The 20,937-nt window shown below is 28.7% G+C and overlaps 1 protein-coding gene across 1 annotated transcript; it reads right to left on the bottom strand.

Annotated features, from left to right (window-relative positions):
* Nucleotides 1–14,618: 14,618 nt before the first annotated feature.
* Nucleotides 14,619–20,509, bottom strand: LOC111027287. Its single transcript, XM_022305608.1, has 6 exons — nucleotides 20,436–20,509; nucleotides 18,174–18,267; nucleotides 17,199–17,501; nucleotides 15,481–15,861; nucleotides 15,063–15,131; nucleotides 14,619–14,974 (listed from the first exon to the last, which is right to left on the bottom strand). The coding sequence occupies exons 1-6, from the start codon at nucleotides 20,507–20,509 to the stop codon at nucleotides 14,825–14,827; spliced, it is 1,071 nt and encodes a 356-aa protein (XP_022161300.1). The 3' UTR covers nucleotides 14,619–14,824.
* Nucleotides 20,510–20,937: the final 428 nt, after the last annotated feature.

Here is a 20,937-nt window from a genome sequence, read left to right as displayed (position 1 = left end):
AGACAAGATGTAATGCTAAAAGTGTTCAGAAGTAAATAATAAGCTATCAATCCGAAATAGTAAAAATAATGGAAATATATTTTCTTCAGAAAGTCTATTATATAGAAAATTATGCTATGAATTTATAACAGTTTATTTTCAATCGATTATGCTTTTAGATTGCCGTGAGCTTTTGGTTGTATTTTGGTACTAATTTTTTTATACTCAGGAAGAATATAAAAAAATAAAATATGTAATAACCTGCAATTTTGTTTCTCTGATTAGGTGTAAAAATTTAAATAATGACCAAAAAAAAATTTTAGACAATTTTTTGATGAAGAAAATGTTGTTCCTGGATGAAACGTGTGTGTCATGATTATATTGTGAAGATCATTTGATTACTGTGTCTAAACTAATACAGAAAAGCACGGTTTTATAGCAAAAATGTGAAATTGTTCAAGCGTTATTTGTTTCATCGGTTTTCGAGGTAGTACTAATTCTAGTGAATAGTATTTAGTGCAATAACTTTATGAATTTTGATAATTAAAAATCAGTTTTATTCATTTCTGAGATTAGCGTTATAATAATCCCATCAGATTCCAAGATTAACACCAACTATAAAGCTTCGAAACAAACTAGGAGAGTTCAAAGAGTCAATGGTCATATGATAGAAACAGTGTTCGGTAAGAAATCTCAGATGAAAAAGATCATACGTTTTTCTGAATAACCATTTCCCTTTTGTAAGTATTAGATTTTGAATATTAAAGTTCACAAATACATGCATTGACAGAGAGATGGTATTTTTGTTTTGCTCTAAAAACAAAATATTCAAAGGTAAACGATATACGGTGATCAGATTTCATATTAAGAAAATTGTTAAAAAAAAAAATGTTCGGTAGCCGTAGGTAATTATAACTAATAGAATGTCTGTAATTAATAATAGCGTTAGAAAACACCAAACTACGATGTTACTTTGGTCCATGTTGAATATTACATTTTTGCATTTATGTTACAGTTCCTCGGACGTCTTAATCATGTAAACATTTAGGATATTTGGAATATATAAGTATCTTAAATAATTACAAATAGTGTATTTTCTAAGTAATTTTCTATTTGCCCATTGAGCATTCCAAAAGAGGAGAAAGTGAAAATGAGGCAATTAAAATAAGATTTACTTACAAATGTATTCTGCAAAAAATTTATATAATTTTAACATTATGGTCATTCGTAACACAATTAAATACAATTTGGAATATATATTGATGTCCAATGTGATGGACTTCCTTGGTTTTCTCTCCAGCTAATGAAAATTTATTGAATATTAATTCGCTGTGCAAGTATTTTCTTATGGCGTTATCACAACGTTTCTTGATGTGATATAGCAATCAGTTGTTATTAGGTGTTATGAGACCGTAGTCCAAAATACGTTGCATAATAGCATGAGATTTGGAATGCAGTCGGTTGGCACTCTGACTGGTTGATCTTCTCGAACTAAACGCTGCGAGGCGGGCACTCGGGAGGCGTACCTACATGTGAGCTGCCAACGTATAAGGTCTCGCCGACTGTACCGGTCGAATCTCTATATTATCATGTAGAGCACGGGCCAGACTGATCATGAAGGACACCGGTCGCAATAAGGTACACAATCGAACTATTCTTGATGACCCGTGTAAATTCTGCGTATATTACACCAGTAATGACCACGAAAGTTCAGGGTGAGTGTTCGACCTTTCTGTTGATAACAATATAATAAGCCGCGTTACGAGTTCATCAGGCAGTGATGATCGCAACCGGTCATTCCCTAATGTTGGTGACCCTGCCGTCGTAACTGTTAACCCGGTCTGGGTAATGACGCGGGAGATGCCGCCGTCGGCGTTGCTACGCACCCCGGTGCTTGCGCGTACCGGCTCGGTTGTTGTACTTGTGTCGTTCGCTCGCAACTGCCCGTTGCTCCACGTGTTTCGATCATCGATCATATGCCGTTTGCAAGGTCGTTTTAGCTCAACGTTCCGTGTTTCTCGTCGTGTGTTAGCTTAACACGCAGTTATTTATGACCTTTCTGTTCCGTGTCGATTTTATCGTTGCTCTACGTCGCAGCTCCGCAACTTTACACGCGGTGTTCTGAATACAAATTTGGCAAAGGTTATATTGGCTGTGATCATCATCATCGACTGTGCAGCCCGCAGAGTAGAAGTCCACCATCGTCAACGTCAACGTCGTCGCGGTCAGCAGCTCCGCTCAAGATTTCGGTAGCTCACCGGAGCGGTGATCCCCGCCCCTTACCGTCCCATATTGTATGAAACCAAATATATGTATGTTGCTATTGTTAATAATAATATATGTATGTTTCTTTATTGCTCAACATTGTAATAGTATTGTGCCCCCTCCCATAAATCCTGAGAACTCAGCGTCCAGCGTACGCCCTAGGTAAGGCCCGTTGGCGCAACAGTGAGCAAGGGTGGCACAGATATATGGGCTAAATATTATACAAAGTTTAATATGACGCAATCATTCGATGGAAAGGCTATATGCCAAGAGATGAATTATAATAAGATTGATGGTGTACAAACTAGGCGTGACTAAACGGAACCATCACCGCTACTAGCCAATAACAACCGTTGGCAACTAGTGTCCGCTACCCGGCCGGTTAGGTTAGAAACCCGGAAGAAACCCATCCTGCCAGGTATCGGCAGCATCGCCACCGGATCACTCCAGCCGTGACTAAACATGGACTCGCAACGACAGATCCATGCTCGGACTAACGGCCGGTCGAGGGCAGCATCTGAAAGTCCGGCAATAACCAATCACAGTGATGCAGGGGGGAGGGCATGCCTATCAAAAATCGTTCAGTTATCTATCTAACCTTGACGAACTAAGAACCGCCCAGGGCAGACTTGCACTGTCTAGACAGTTGAACAAACAAATACACTCCGTTGGTAACCTCCTAACCATACGGAGCAGAAGGGTACATACAGTCCACTCAAATTCATTCTTTTTCTGAACAATATTACTATGGGTATACTTGCAAGTAACTTTATTAAAAATACCGTTTAGCAGCTAGTTGAGATGTATCAAGGTGATTTGGATTGCAGTGTGTTAGCAGTTGTGAGTGAAATTAAAATTTGGCAACAAAAATTTATAGGAACCAAAGATTTACCAAAAAATGCTATCGACGCTCTTTAAAAATGTAACATATCGATTTTCCCTTTAAAATTTAAAAATTTAAATTTAAATTTAAAATTATATGTTATATGTATACCTACCTGAATTATAGACCCAAGCCGTACCCCCCCCCCCTCTACATCGTACATGAACAATAAAAATAATACAAATACAATAATAGTCGAACAGCCCGTAACGTCTGGCTCGAGGAGAGAGTAAGAAGAGAAAAGTGTGAAAGACTGATTGAGTGCATTGACTAATGTTTTCGTAGCCGTTGGGTCCAAAATACTTCACTGCGGCAGTGACTGGTGTATACCTATATATATATATATATGTGTGTTGAGTTTTTTCAAGACGATTATTTGCGGTCTGGTCCACTCCTCAACCTCCTTAAGAAAAATTTGCTTTAAAAAATTAAGTAAAAATGTGCTTACCAAGATAAGCTAGAAAAAATATAATAATAATGAATAAACATTGAAAACTTTTATTTTAAAATTGATTAATAATTACAATACAACTTCTTAAAAAAATGCATGCCTAGCATTAACATAATAGTTAAATATACAAAGTGCATTGTTAGACATTTTAGTCTATAGGTTATTTGTATTATGTGGTTAGAAAAAAAATGATTCTTGAAATAAATTCAAAATAAGAATATATGATTTACAATTAAATATTAAATAATTCAAACTAAACTAACTAAGTTCAACGCTTTTTATTCTTTGCTTTTATAATGTGCCCTGCCTTTGTATAATTTGGATGACAATTTTAAAAATATTAATAATTAATAAAATATAGTATGAGAAATGAATCGCATAAAGAAATTGCGTAATACCATACCTACGACACAAATTCGTAATAGCTAACAAAAAAAAAAAAAATACAAAAATTACGAACCTCCTACGTTATCTGCCATCTCACGGGGATCTGTAAGAAGTTTAAATTAATATTTAGTTGACAGCATATTAATAACCAATAACATTTTACAATTTACTACTTCATGTTTATTTGATTATGATTTTACTGAGGTATATCAAAAAATATTATCTTTACCAATCTATAACACTTAGTTCTGAATACATTTTTCTCAAGATTTTGTTACTATTTTGTAATTAGGTGTATCTACATTTTAAGATTTTATTGCTTGTAACTTTTAATGAAATTCAGAGTTAATTTGATGGAGATATGTATTATTAGTATTATTATTTACCACAATACTAACAAAAAATATAGAAACTCAGATACGGGAACACTCAAATTTCCCACAGTTTCTCATTGGCCAAAAAAGAACCCCCAATATGGACAGCATGTGGTGTCCAAGTCACCATCAACCAAATTTTCACTGAATGTCGAATATACCACAACATCAGAATTAGTCACAATCTGCTCGTTTTACTAGCCTCCAATCCATATACAACATCATTCAATTCATCAAAGCCACCAATCTTCAAACTAAAATTTAAAATTACTATTTAGAATGAGCACACACGACAATATGTTAATACTTTATATCTGTATTAAAAAAAAAAAATAATAATATCAAAATCATCATATTCTGTGACTTCTGTATCTACTTTATTTGATTATCAACTATGAATAAAAGAACAATTTTTGTAAACATGAAAAAGTTAGTAAATTAAACTTAGGTAATCATTTAAATGAATAAAAGTAATGATCCTTGTAAATTTTTAAAAAGTTTTAATCAACAAAAATGTCAATGGGAACATATTAAAAAAACATTTAATTGTCTGATATCAATATTGTCCAAAATATAAAAAAATGAGAGAAGGTATCAACATTTAATAAAATAGTAACACATATTAGTTTATTACCAATGATAAATATGGTCAAATTAAAAACCGTCTAGCAACAAAAAAGCACTGTAGTTTCGATCACAAATTAGAGACTAACAGCTGTCTACTGCACGTATATTTTCTAATTGAAATTTTTAATCGATTAAATATACTTTATTATTGTATGATAATCAACCAAACCTATTGACAAATCATAATACAGTAATCTGCTAAATTAATTAGTAAAACTAGATTGATAAAAAAAAAACCCATGAAAATACTTACAGTTTAACCCTAAACAGTAAATGTTAATTAAATACAATAATAAAAAGTTTAATTTGTCTTATATTTATAAAACGATTTGCACCGAGCACAGATTTTCGACTTATAATATAATAGTTAAATTATTAATCTTAAAAGTCTTTGAACATTTATGATTTATCTTTTATTAGAATATATTGTATAGGTTATGTTATTTAATTTGGTGGTATTAACTAGATAAATGTATTCAGCCACTATGTATGATATTTTAAATTATGTTAATTATTTAACTTCAATTACATACAATTTCCATTTGACGTTATGTAATCCGTCTCATTATCTGAAATTTTAATATTATATTTATAAGTTTAGTACCTAAACTATACACACGTTATTCAATGTACCTAGGTACCATGTTAGGTTAGGAATCAGGCTTTACGTTATAAAATAAAATAAAATTCCAAACTAATTTACGTTCTTGTAATCTTTAGTAACGTCATTTGTTTTAAGGGGAAAATTCCTTCTATCGTACTACCATTGATAATAAATAGTTAATCCTATAGATTGCTCACTGGGTGGTTTTTACGGAAGCGAGGCATTTAGTAGCGATCCAATTGTTACACTGCACCAGAACTGTCTAGACATAATTTCTCACCCAAGTCAGCTCAACTCAGCCTTGTAACAATAGGATCGCTGTAAGTTCTGTGCCTCCAAAAAACCGCTAAGTGACCAAACTTTAGCATTCATAATTAATGATATTAATGTATCGTACCAATTGCGGAGAGCCAAATAATTACCAAATGTTCATGATCTTGATCCATTTTGTCAAAATTCCAAATTGACTCTCTTATAAAAAATTTTTGAGGACTAACGCTCAATTTAATTTTTTATTTCCACTAACAGCATTTTATAAGCAGCCATGTACTGCATTTTCAACTATATGATTAAGCCTACAATTTTTTATCGACAATAATAACAAAAAAAAAAAACCTTAACATTTTATAAGACCCATGTAAAAATTCTTCAAAAACTTCATGTATCTAAGGTTTCATTTTAAAATAAGTTTGTAATATGTATAATAGCTTTCAAACGTATCAGAAGAAAATAAAAATCAGAAAACAAATTTTTCGAAAACTGATTTTGCATGAAAATTTTACTTTTTATTATTTTATTTTTTATTTTCCAAAGTATTAAATGGATTCACTTTCAAACCAAAAAATTGAAGTTTAAATGAATATCATAATACGTGATGACAGACACACTCAAAAAAACCAACCATCACTGAAAAAACCAATACATTGATTGATCCACTTGAAATCTAAAATTACAGTTTTAAGTAGAGTTTGGGAAATGTGTATCTGGAAATATAGTCGTCTAAAAAATTAATTATAGGTATAATAGGATATTAAAAATTAAAATATATATATATTATCTACTTAGAAACATAAAAAGATTATTTCGTGTAGGTAATGATCTTTCGTGATAGAAACACAAATTCAAAATACTAATTAAATAATTTCATTAATTACGAAAGTCATATGATAATTTTATGAAAAACAGTATACACTTTACAAAATCAAAAAGGTTTTGGACTAAGTTTAAACCTCTAAAAAAAAATTTAAAAAAATAAATATATTTCTAAGAGTAAATTGAATTCCAAATATTTTATAAAATTAAATAACTTGAAAAAATAATTATTTATCTTTAAGATCTTAAAACCAATGGACAATGATAATTATTATGTCTAATATTCCTAGAAAAAAAAAAAAATGTAATATAAATAAAATTACTTATATTGGCACTAACTCACTTTGAAATCCACAATAAGTAATTAGAATAGCTATAACATTTTAAAATTATCTTTATAGTTGTATATAAACATTTCATGTGTTAAGTAACATAAACGTGGGTAACTAAATCTTATTTGAAGGACAACAAAAAAATTACAATTGACTTATTAAAAATCAATTTATATGTTTTAATAATTGTTTGTATTTAAACAGTCCGGTGACAAACAATAATTTACGAATTCACAATATAATATATATTAATTATTTTTCAACTATGCGGAATATAATAATCAAATTTGTATTTATAATCAACTATAAAGCCCACGTACTTTTACAATAATCTAAAAAAAACAAGTCATTTGCATTAGTAAATCCATTGTATATGTATAACGAATTACGATATAATAATCTACAATAAAATTCAACCATCTCCTCGTATATTTTGTAAATGTTATTCTATTTATTTTTTCAACATCTAAATAAATTATCTTCTACGCCCATGTTAAAATTTGAATAAAGTTAACGTTGAGAATATTAATGCATTGTTGCATGACTTAATCAAAATCAAATTTCTGTAATACTTAAAATAAATTGTATTAAATGCAATAATTGTAATGGCACATTAAAATTAATTTATACTTTTGGCCATTATCTTAATCTTTTATTTTTGTTTTACATTTTATGCTGAGTATACTGAAACTAGATTATACAAATGTGATGTACACAACATTTGATATTTCCTATAAAATCAAATAAATATCTGATTTTTCAAAAATTCATATATAAAATTGTTACTACCTAGATCATAATTATATATAGAGTTATTGAAAATCTAATAAATGATACATTTCATTGATCTAAAAAGTTATAGTTATAATTGGTATCACTTAATAAATACGTTCTAAACAATTTGATGATATTGTACATAAATACAATAAAAATAATAAAAATACAATCATTGAGTAACAACAAATAATTCATACTTCTCGCATCTACAACATCAGCTATTGCTGGCATAACCGAAATTGCAATAACTAGAATTGTAATCGTAAGTTTGAAAAAAATCATTTTGATTACTATAAGAATAAGAATGTAATGGAAATAATGTGAACGTTGAACGATAAATAAAGTAAAGTAATATTTCTTGCTGACTTTTATAAGCGACTTGCTTCCCCTCCCCTTTAGACATACATATGAATTATATTATTCAATATTTATTTTTTAACACCGTATTTATTATTTAACGCCTGTGTAATTATTAAAGGTGTTTTTAACATAAAAGTGAAAACTCAATGCATGTCACAAGTCTGTAAGCGAAGGCTTAAAATCGTGCAAGTGCGTGTTTGGAAATTGCGACTTATAATATTGTCCACATTTTCGACGACCTGCAGCAGCGTCGTCCATATGGTCCATTTATGTGTAATAAAATTGCTAATTTATTTTTTAAATCGACTGCGTATACGTGTTTTTTTGTTAGTCGCTATGGACGATTAGTAATTTTTTAAACATAATTTTATTCCCGTTTCAATATTTCTATATATAGGTACTATAGTAACCAGTAAAATAGTATACGCTATACACTCTACAATCCCTTATGACAAAATATTATAGATTTATTTTCTACTGGTTTCTGCAAATACATCGACAAATATAATTTAAAGTCCTATAATAATAATAAAGTATATATTATTTTACTATATTTAATTTGCTATACCTATAGGCTATAACTATGGGGATATCGTTTTAGGATCTAGTACAAATCGCCGTCGCCACTTCGCCGTCGCCGTTTCGACGTGAGGCCACTTCGCCGTTAAAAAAAATTAACTCATAACAAAGCATACACTTGTAAATATTTTATAATAGTAATTAATTGTATTGATATATTTTAATTATTATAAGTATTTACATATAACATTGATAACAATAAGTTTTTTTTCTCTAAAATGTCTATAAAGAATAAAGACTGTTAAATTTCCTATTATGTTATACTTATAGGTACCATTCACCTACTACATATTTAATCAATATTGTTAAAAATGATTTACTTTTTAAGTGCCTATTATTAAATTAAAAAAATAAACCTAAGTACAGCTAGTATCATTTTTGAAAATTTAAAACCTAAAAATGTACTACCCTTGATGCTATTTTTGTATAGGCAAAATCTTTTCGGTATAGAGTAAACAAACTACACAACTAAATGGGCCTACCCAATTATTTTGTGATGGACACGCCACTGAAGAAATATCTGTTGGCTGTTATTTTATTACTATCTTAATTCTACCTATTTTCGTTTATCGCTAAACGCGATTATAAGCTATGATAAACACAAACTCTACAGCACATCTAAACCTTCAGAAATCGGAGCATAATAAACTATGTATAGTTCAATAAAAAATTATTAGGTATTATTAAATATTATTGACAAAAAATAAAAAATGTTAATTATTATTGAATATTAGAAAATGTGTATAATATATAATAATAAGTATAAAATGCCCAAAATTTTGTTTAACGGCGAAGTGGCCGTTAACCTAACCTAACCTTACCGAAACCGATATTGTAGATTTCTAGGAACCGAACCGGAATTAGAACCGTAAAAATCATCAAGGTTCCAGTCCCTGGTTGAAATATACAATAAATTTTAAAATGTCATTGAAAAAAATGACGGATTTCGGCAGTTATCAAATATATCCAAAATTATAGCTGGAGAAAATACTTCAATGACCAATATACCGGACGACCATTCGTGCAGTGACTTGGTATACTTAAAGTATGCCCCAATATCTCCAACGGCTGCATACAACGAAGTTTTTCTCGATTCAAGAATATATTTGCTGAAAAACGACGTTCATTTTTATTTAAAAATTTATTCAAGTCTTTAGTAGTCAACTGTAACTCTTCAGGTAACTTAGAAATGTTATAAAAATATACTAAATGTTAATTGATTTTCATTCATGGACTCTTATTAAGATGAGTGAATGATCAAAATGCAACGTACATGGTACATCATATATCATTTTTTGTTCCTTATTATTATATTAATTATTTGATGAATTATGTGCATTTTTAAACTAAATAAATTTAAAGAATATTCATTTTTGTTAACATATTTGTGCTTATTTTAAGTGCATATTTGAATAAAAATCAGTGCATAAATGCATGCATATTTTACACATTTTTAGTGCATTCAATTTCGGGCCCTTCTTATATTATACTTATACTTAGGTAATTCATATTACTACACTATTACCAATTACCACATTACTAACCTGTGTTGCATTGTAGCTATACACAAACAAATTTTTATGATAGTTTAATAATTATAGGTATACACATGGCTTAAATATACAAGGTACATTGCACATAGCCAAATTGTTATCAAATAAAAATAAAATGGCAGCGTAAGGGTACGGTCCATATCATAGCATATAATATCATAATATAGCCAGTATACGTCGTCCCCTCACGCTGCCATTTTAATTCCTTAACGTGATAAAATGATATAGTGGGGGTACTATTGCAATAATCTTGTATATTTAAGCCATGGGTATACATAATATTATAGTATATGAGTTACGGCCGTTACGGGTGTATCGCTTATGTATGGTTTATCAACAGATAAAAGATTGATCAAATGTTGGCCCATGGTATGATGTAATTTTATTATAGGTATAGGTATTGTGCGATTATTTCACATTGGTCAATTTGGTGAAAAATCATAAAATTATCTCAAAACCAAAGTACTAGTTTACAGAACATTTTTCCTTAAATTATACATGTCTTTTTGAAGCACGTAAACTCTACTACCAATTATCTAGCATAATACCAGGGCAAACATATTTTTCAAAATTTATATTTTCCAAAAAACGACTAAGAATAAATTGAAGATTATTTTCTGTAAGTCCAATATATTTTATGTTGATCAGGTTTTAGATGAGTTTGCGAGCAGTGTTTAATATTATGTATGACCAAATATTTAACGTAAATTTAGATATTAAGCTTTATCTTAACTGAAACATTGCATTCGTAAATCTAAAATATCAAATGTTTCCACCTTTATTTAGGTATTAACATATTATTTACTTTTTAGTTTTAACAAGTTCTGTAAGACCGATTATACTAGATACCTATATCTCGGTTTCACCAGCAAACCGTGCCGGTCGTCGGTATATACCTTGATTTGTGGAATAATAGACAGGCACAATTAAGTCACGAAATGGATTTAGTTCTAGCCTTCTAGGTACATTTTAGATTAAACGTTGACTAAATAGGTATGATCACAATTTTATGATACGCAAGTGTCTTGGCCGCCACTGGCAATGCATATTATCACTTCTTTAATTATATAACAGAGTACAAATTATTCATTCCGTATAGCTAAATATATCTGAAAACCACTGCCATTAAGCCCTTAATCCCAAAATAAAAATTTATCACGCAATGACTATGCAGTCAATAATGGAAATTCGCTTTAATCATGTTTATGGTTAGGCATAGTCAAAACTAATCTTAAAACTTTTTTGATATCCATAAAAAATATAATCTCTGAGATTTTCTTAAAAATCAGTTGGTAGAGAATTTTTTGTTTTGTATCTATATATAAGTGACAAACGTACATATTTTGGTTTTAAGATATAGTTTCTTAAGGAACGTAAATGCGATGATTTGAAGTATGATTATACCATTTTTACCACAACTGCACAAAAAATACTGGTTCTACCAATTTTTAAAACTGTAATCATTAATAAAATAACAAGAAAAATTTCATTATTCGACCTTTATGTTGATAGTTTTTTCAAATTAGAATTTTAGAAAATCATTACTCAATACTCGGGCACCCTCGTATATGGGGGGGGAGGGTACGAATGTGTCTTGAGCATCTCAAGTCTCAAGCTATCACACCATAGACTCTACGTTGATCAATCTTTTAGTTGTGACATATCATATAATCATAATGTATCGAACATGTATAACACATTAGTAGAAACGGAAATAATTGTTCATATTGTTTACATGTATGCACTTTGCAAATAGAATGCTTGTGAACAATGTGAACACAGAACAGTGACTATTATTCAAATAGAAATAAGTAATAAATTAAGATATACATTTGTTTGACAATATATGTGTTGTTATAAAGTTGTGTAGTTCACTAGCGAAGCATGCACTTTTGTGTGGTTATTTGTTTAAAAATGGAAAATATGTTTATTTGGATGGGCGGGTGGGAGGTATGGACTTTGTAAGAATTGAACCACCTTTTTTCACATAATTTATTTTACTAATAGGCGCCTAAGCATTGGTATTATAGTAGGTTAAATTCATTTTTGCCAAAAAAAAATATATTTCATTAGTCATTGTATGTTTAAAATACAATGATATAATTTAAAAGTTTCAAGTAAGTACGATGAGAGATATATGATTGCGAGTTCTAGAGAAAAGTTGAAGAGTTTGATAATTCCTAAACAAAAGTCATCGACAGCATATGTGTCCAACTTATAAATAAATATATCATAATGATTTGAAAAGTTAATTTAACTAGGTTATATCATCATGAAAGCTTGAGAGAACCAATTCGTATGTTACTAGTAGACAACCCGGAGACCAATTCGTAGTCGTCTGATAATATAATGATCGTAATTTAACAAGCTAGTTTCATATCATAGAATTGGCATTTTTAACGGGCACAAGGTGCACTGATCAGCTAGTAACGTATAAAATATACATAGTATATTGGTAGAAACGAAAATAATTTTTCATATTGTATAAATGTATAGGTACATTATGTAAACAGAATGTTCATGAACACTATAATGACCTATAATTCAAATAGAACTAAACTATAAATGAAGATATACATTTGTTTAACAATAGATGTGTTTTTAAAGTTGTGTTGTTCGCTAGCACAGACATCGAGTTTGTGTGGCTATTTGTTTAAAAAAAAATGCTGAAAAAATGTTTATTTGGGTAGACCGGTGTGAGATTTGGCTTAGTAAGAATTGTACCACCTTTTTTTTACATAATTTATTTTACTATTAGGTGCCTAAGCATAAGTACCTACTATTGTAAGTTAAATTCATTTTTGCCAAAAAAAAAAATATATTTCATAAGTCATATTGTTTGTATAAAATATAATAATATACTCTAAAATTTTCACATAGGTACCCACGAATAAACATACATTACGTAAGTGTACAGTCCACCATAATATGGGAGACAGAAGGTATTACAGTCACACCTCTTGGAATTCGCAAGAAGTTCCGGCAGCATCGATGATATTACAAGAAAAGGGTATATCTGTCTGCTGCAAAGCTCTCAAAACCCTCGGTTTTGTCAAGCGGGTAGCTGTCGAATTCAAATTAGTCTCCCCTTTGAAAACTCTTTATTGCTAGCTTGTTAGGCCTATCTTAGAATATGGCTCTGTCATCTGGGATCCTCGAAACGGCTTGTAATTCAATCATGCTCGAATACAATTTAAAACAAATACAATTTTATTGTCATTTATAAAAAACATTAAAAACTTGAAAATTGAAAATGTCTGAAAATAACTCTAAACGAGTCAAAATATTTTGAATATTTTATGGAGTATTAAATTGATATAATAAACATACAGTGTAAATTTCAAGTATCTGCAGTTATTCATTTTTGAATAGTGAACAATTATTTGTACTATACTTATATAGTAAATACATAATTATGCTTATGATTTATTTGATATATTTGATACATATAATATATTATATATAAGAGATGGGGGACCAATAATACAGTAACATCACACTATACAATAAATAAATTATTAAAAATAGGTATGTAATGATATATTTTTCGTACTTACCTACATAAAGTCTTGTAAAGTATTTGAATACATGTATTCAAATACATTTTTATTATTCGAATACTATATTAAATACTTTTTGAAAAAATTATTCTAATACTTATTCTAAATAATATTTTTTGTATTATTTATTCGTTTAAAAAAACATTTTAGAAATTTCTAAGAAATTTTTAAAAATAGTTTATATTTGTGACTACAGACAAATTTTTCTGTTAAAAATCGTTCACATGATGTGTCATAATCATAAACAATAGTTTTTTTCTTTGAATGAAATATGATTGACCCACGTTAATCTCCAACCACTCCAAATGTGACAAATAATATCGGAGGAAAAACATTTATTAATATAATTCGAATACTTTTCCAAATATTCAAATTATATATATTCAGAATATATTTTTTAAGTGCATTCGCTATTTGGAATACTTTAATAGGTACTCATTTATTCGAATAAATAGGTTGGTATTCCGAATACAAAAGAAAAGTATTCTTTACAATAAGACTGCTATTAGTGCATCATAATATACCATACTTATCTGAAATTAGTTAGAAAATTAAAAATCTTTTATACTTAATTATTCTAAATCGAATACTTAAATTAGAGTTCTTATAATACTGACCCAAACTTTTATAAAACGAACTTCTGATTTTGAGTGTTTGACCAAAATTAACATAATATATTAAATGTTTATTAATATTACTAGTAATTATTCATTATTTATTTAGTATTTATAATCAATAATATTACATATTACATACTATTAACTTTTTTTAATGACATGTGCTACATTTTTATTTTCATGTTCCAAATTTGAATATTTTGACAGCAATAAATAAACAAAAGCAAATATTGAGTGAGTAGTCTAATGGTTACTTACAGTTACAAAATAGGTAAAATTATACAATAGGATGTAGACATAAAAGTATCAGTTATAATTTTTACACAGTGTCTTTACATATAGATATATCAGCCTATAAACCGATCAATTAGGTATCCAAGTTTATTATTTATTCAATCTGAACAAGACTTGAATTACTAGGTATCCAATTGCTTTGCTTGATAAGCTATGTAGTTGTCGTAGATTAATATGACATATTCCATACAGTTCAAAATTATAGTGTTCATGCAATCTTCGTAATAAAAAAATCTTGATCTAATTTTAAAAGATTAACATAAATATTCCATTTCCATAATTATAATTTTAAATGCAGTGAATTTAGAAGTAGGTACATTAATTATACCTGACGTTTAATTCTAGGGTTTCTTTCAATTACGGATCGTCGGTGTAACATATCACTTATCCGATTTATCTGAAATTATAAAAATTAAATTTGAAATAAGTTAAACACCTGTTAACCAAACACAACATGAAATCTTTAAATCATGACTTCCTTTTACTGATAATATTAACACAAGATGCATCTTATATAAATAGGTACCTATCATTGTGGTGAGTATTGTGTTATTATAATTAATAAATATTTATTATTATTGGTATCTAATATCTATAGAGAAATGTATTATTTACTGGTTTTATTCGCTGCGAAATAACTAAGAATTGACAAAAGTGAAAAGATAAACAATAATAACATTTATAAAAAGTTATTTACCTTTACAATAAATTCAAATAATATATAATAGTTTTTATATTTAAAAAACTTCTTTTTCCGTAGCGTCACCGATCATGTATAATACTAGAAGATTGACTGTTTTCGTTAACAAGCCTATGATATCAATTACTAAATATGGATTAGTGATATAGTCTCTAGGAAATAATATGGAATTGTATAATTTTCCAATGATATCAGCGACACTTCCTGCAATAAAAACAACAATAACTGGCAAACCATATATTGATGTATTGTCTTGGTGTAAGCATTCTAGAACTTCCAAATACATGTCTCTGAATGTACTCAAGCATGATCTTCTTTCCGGAATTTGTTCATTTATCACGTAGACCATCCACTTTATGTATGATATTAGTAGCATGTATTCAAGCAGCACAATGCGTTCGCAAACCAGTAAAACCATTAAAGTGGCCTAAAATTATAAGATGTATTCAGTAGTGGTCGTTGAGCGGAATAGGATGAGGTGTATCTGATTTAATTTGCAACGCTGATGTATGATGTGGTATAGCTCATTAATATTCAATACAAACAAATGTAATTTAAACTGTGAATTAACTAATCTGTTTGAATCGAATATTTTCTAAGTCCAAATAATTCACTGTTTGAAATTATTCTAAGTCCAAAATAATACAATAAAAGACTGACTGGAGTGAAGGTGCTCTGGCTCGTCTAGTCAGATCACATCTGAATAAGGGCGGCTCGGGGCTCTCCTATATATAGGCCTACCCCAGGGATGGCAAATCTTTTGAAATTAGTAATCAAGTTTTTTTTAGGGCATGCCATGAAAAAAATATTAAAAATATTATATTTTGTTATACTATAATTTGATTTTATAATTAATGTATAAGTATAAAAAAGTTAGTTTAGGTTATTATATAGGTCCTTTAATATTGGCGGAAGCAATGCGAAAGCAGTTCCCGGGACATCATCGATTTCTAACTAATAAAAAAAAAAAGGTCCCATATGATAATAAAAATTTTCGAGTGCCCCCAAAATCTTTTCGCCTGCCATAGATTTGCCATCACTGGCATGCATACCCTCTACTTTTCCTAGCCCTCTTGGTACGAGTATCATTCCCACGGATGCTGTGTCCGCCAGCTATCGTTCCGAGAAATACTAACGGCCCACGCCCCGATACGACTTTCTTGAGTTCGCATCCTGGGTGTCGCAATATGGGTGGTCGAATATCTCCTATGCTGTATTCATGATTACTATGCACCAACGAATTATTAGTCACATACATGATTTTGTATTATTAAGTATTATTATAGTATTTCCAAGAAGCAACAGACTCGTTTAAAATATACTAACCCTCATTGGAATAATACAAGTGGTCATTACGTACTATTAATTAATAAAGTAACGAATTAGTAAAATTAATGGATAATATTAACTGTAAACTATAGAATATAATAAACATTTAAGTCTCTTGTTGCTTTAGATTGATAGTTTTACGATACGTTTAGTAAAATAGTGGAAGATGGGTGGAAAAGGATCAGCAATTAAATTATGCTCCACAATACAACATGAGCTTTAAACTTATGACATATTTTTAAATGTCAATGATAACCATAACTTTTAAGTTTTTATACTTGGAGAGTCCAAAGTATCAACTAGATTTAATTTAGTATTAATCATCGGGAAAGGAAAGGATCAACAAAAAAAAATTACTTTAAATCAGCATATACATTATAGGACATTAACTTTAAAGCTATGACATATTTTTGGACACTAATGATTATTGATTACCATTTCTTTTATTTCTAATTTTTGATTCATCATCCATAAGAGTGGAGCTAAAATATTTGCTTTAACATATATAATAATACCACCAATGACATAACCGCTTATTTTTATTTTCATCGGGCTGACCACTTTCAGTCGTATCAATTTTTCGTGAATTGCTTCAAGTTTATTCAATACCATAGATAGCTGATTATCCAAAAATACCCTCCAAAAATGACATATGATATTTCCGATAAAATATAATTCTAAACAACTGATAAGTATTATAGACGTTAGTTCAGACATTTCCGGGTCGCCATTTAAAACCTGTAAATTCAAATTGTATAAATACATTTCACAACAAATTATCACATCATAATATTATATAAGTACAATAAGTACATATATTATATATATTTATATAGTAAATTATTAAACGATTTTATTTGTTTGCTCATCAAGATCAGAATGAGCCACACAGAACAAAATTGTAAGAAATAAACTTTAGGTAATTATTTATTTAGTTTTATTATTATTTAAAGTCTCGGCTCCTAGGTGGCCATTGGCCGCAACAATTGTAAAAAGGTTTACGTTATATCTAAAAATACCTTAATATTAGTATACTATTTACAAATAATTGATTAGATCAGTCCTGATTATAAAGGCCAATGTATAAATTATGTATTGTCTGGATGGAATGCTTCAGAGAGAATGTTTGGTACTCCTGGTCCCAGTTTATCTAATTTAAGAATTTATCAAGAGTATTCCTAAGTACAATATATTCCTTGCATCTATAATAAATAAAAAATAATAATAATAAATATTATATATGCATGTGTAAAACTATTATTGCCTTGGTGTTTTGATGAAACTGGAAGACGTCGGTTGACCAATTTAAATCAGATTCTTATTTTAAAACTATTATGTATGCTTTTCTAATGTATCATATTTATGTATTACCGTGAAAACGATTAAAATACAATTAAATAACATTATTGCCCATGTGTTGCCAAAGTAGATGCTATAGAAACGAACAAAAATGAACATGCATCGCAAAACATAAAAAACCACTGACTTCTTAAAATTTCTCTGGCTATAGTTTTATACTACCAACAACATAGATCAAACAACACTTGTTAAAATTATTCAATACCGTTCTCACACTTGTAATAATTTGTATTCACAATTTTATTTCAGAAAAAAAACAAACAAAAATACGTTCGTGAAGTTGGTGGTTAAGCATCATTAACGGTGTGATTGAACTCTTTTGAACAATGCATTTACATAATTTTAAAATTAATAGAAAATTATAGAAAAAAGTTGAAGTGAAAAATAAATAATACTGTTATTTAGTTACATTTTTAATTTATAAATTATACAGTGCTAGGTGTATTTTATAGTAGGCATAGAATAGTATAGAGATATTGATACGGAAATAATCTATTATTCTGTTTAAAATACTTATATTCATTAGCGGCCGACAATAATGCAGGTATATTTAATTAATATTAAAAATAAATTACTTACTATACTAATATTTTAGGCGATGCTGGTCGTATAAAATGCGTAGGTATATAAGATTATAGTAAAAAAATGGTTTTCCGAAAAAACTGGAAGAAACTCTTTAAAAATTTGGTTTAATTTCATATTGCCGGAAAAATGGTTTTTATAAAATAATTCAGAGATTTTCAAAAAACTTGCAAAATGTCGAAAAAATAGGTTTTTTGGTTGTTAAGAAGTGAGATAGCGCCTATAGTGATATAGACCAATGTTGTAATGTTGGTCAATATCAATTCTAACTCTTCATAGAGTCTATAAGTAAAAACCCCGAGAAACAAATAGTGATGGTCAAAATCTCGACATATTTTAACAGCGAAAACACTTATAGTGAAAAGTAAGATTACCGATATACTTTTTTAATAGTAATAATAAGTATAAATAACATGATATAAGTGATATCAAATGTCAATTTGTACTTCTGCGTCTTCGATCACGTAGGTAATAAAGATAAACCATAACTTAAAGTCTATAAGTTATAACCATGATAATGTCTTGTTCTGTGTTTCGGTGTAAAAACCAAGCCAAGCGCGGTAATAATGACATTTTTTTTCATAAGTTTGAATGTCTGTTTGTATTGTATACAATCTCTGATAACAAAAAGTCACCAAACATTATTAGAGTCGAACTTTTTCTAGTTCTAAATATATACATTTTAAAAATAAAGATGGTTTTTATGGTCCGTTAGAAAGCTCATTTAAAGTTATATTTGAAGCAGAAAAGATACTTATATTTACTGCCAATTTTAAAAATCTGCATATAAAGAATTTGGGTAAAAAGTTATACTTTATAACATCAAAAAATGTACAGCAAATCCATATTTATTTAGTGATTTAAATTGTGAAAATGTTAACATTTTAAAAAGGCCCCATATAATTTATTTGATTTCTTTTTTAACAAAAAGATATTTAAATATCAGACTAAAGTCATTTCGTAAAATATACTCTTGTGATATTCCAAATACAGTTAGCAAACGTCATAAATTGACAAAACAAATAATATTTACTAATCAATAAGTTTTATAAAATGTAAAAAGTTTAATTATTTTAGTTGTATTGTTTTACTTTTATTACAATAATTTTACAGTTTATTTGCAGTATTTACAATATTTTCAACTTACAAGTTCTAAGCATTTTGTTTTTTTATGGATCTTTAATCATATTTTGTAAATTGTATTATATTCATTTATAATACCAATTCAGTAAATAGTTGTTTTGTGATTTACTTTTTGTTTTATTTGATAAATATTATACTTTTTGACTATTTGTTAATTATTATAAATTGCAATACATCAGAAATGTATAAAAATAATTTTAAAATTCACATGATGAAAACTAATTATTATATATTTTTATATTATAAGGTATCATAATAATATGTGATAACAGATGTAAAAAAACCCCACACAGAATATGGCGCCCAACTTCAATGCAATACATTGACGGTGCGGGAAGTCGGCAATCTAGTAGTTATATATATCTATAGATATAATGGAGTTTATTCGAAGTCAAGAAAACAAAAATGTATTAAAATATTATGTTATTACAATGTATCAATTGTGTACAACCATAAGAAACTATTAAAGTTAAATTAAATACTGTTATTACCCATAAGTTGACCAAGTAAAAGACGTACAAATCAGCACAAATTAAAATACTTCTCAAGACATAATATAACACGAACTTCTTCTTACATTTGCTCTGCCTATAGTTTATACTACCAACACCGCAAATCAACAAACAATTGTTAAAATTATTCAATACCGATCTCACACTCATAATGACTTTTATTAAAAATTTAATTTCAGAAAAAAATACAAAAATTTAAAATAGTTATTAGTGGTTAAGGATTTACGGTCTGTTTGAACTCTTTTGGTTTTTAACTGAATAAACTATTGTTTTAAATGTATTCACGAACGTGTTTATGATTGAAAAGCTTTGAAGTGAAGTATAAATATTGTTATTTATTTAAGTTTTAAATTTATATATTATAAAGTGCAAGGTGTATTCTATATAGTAGCCACATACAATTGATTTTATTTGTCTTATAGGAATGCATTGTGTGCATACTAATAACATAATTGTAGAAAATAATTAATGAGCAAGTACGTTAACACATAAAAGTGCTGGTAGATAAATAAATAGATATTTTGTTTTTCTAAGTACAAATAAAATTATAAGATAGCACATTAACACAATATCATTAA

Source organism: Myzus persicae, unplaced genomic scaffold (genome assembly GCF_001856785.1).
Source record: "Myzus persicae strain clone G006 unplaced genomic scaffold, MPER_G0061.0, whole genome shotgun sequence".
NCBI lineage: Eukaryota > Metazoa > Arthropoda > Insecta > Hemiptera > Aphididae > Myzus > Myzus persicae.
The sequence above is the reverse complement of the archived record's forward strand: the minus strand, read 5'-3'. Positions and strand labels throughout refer to the sequence as shown.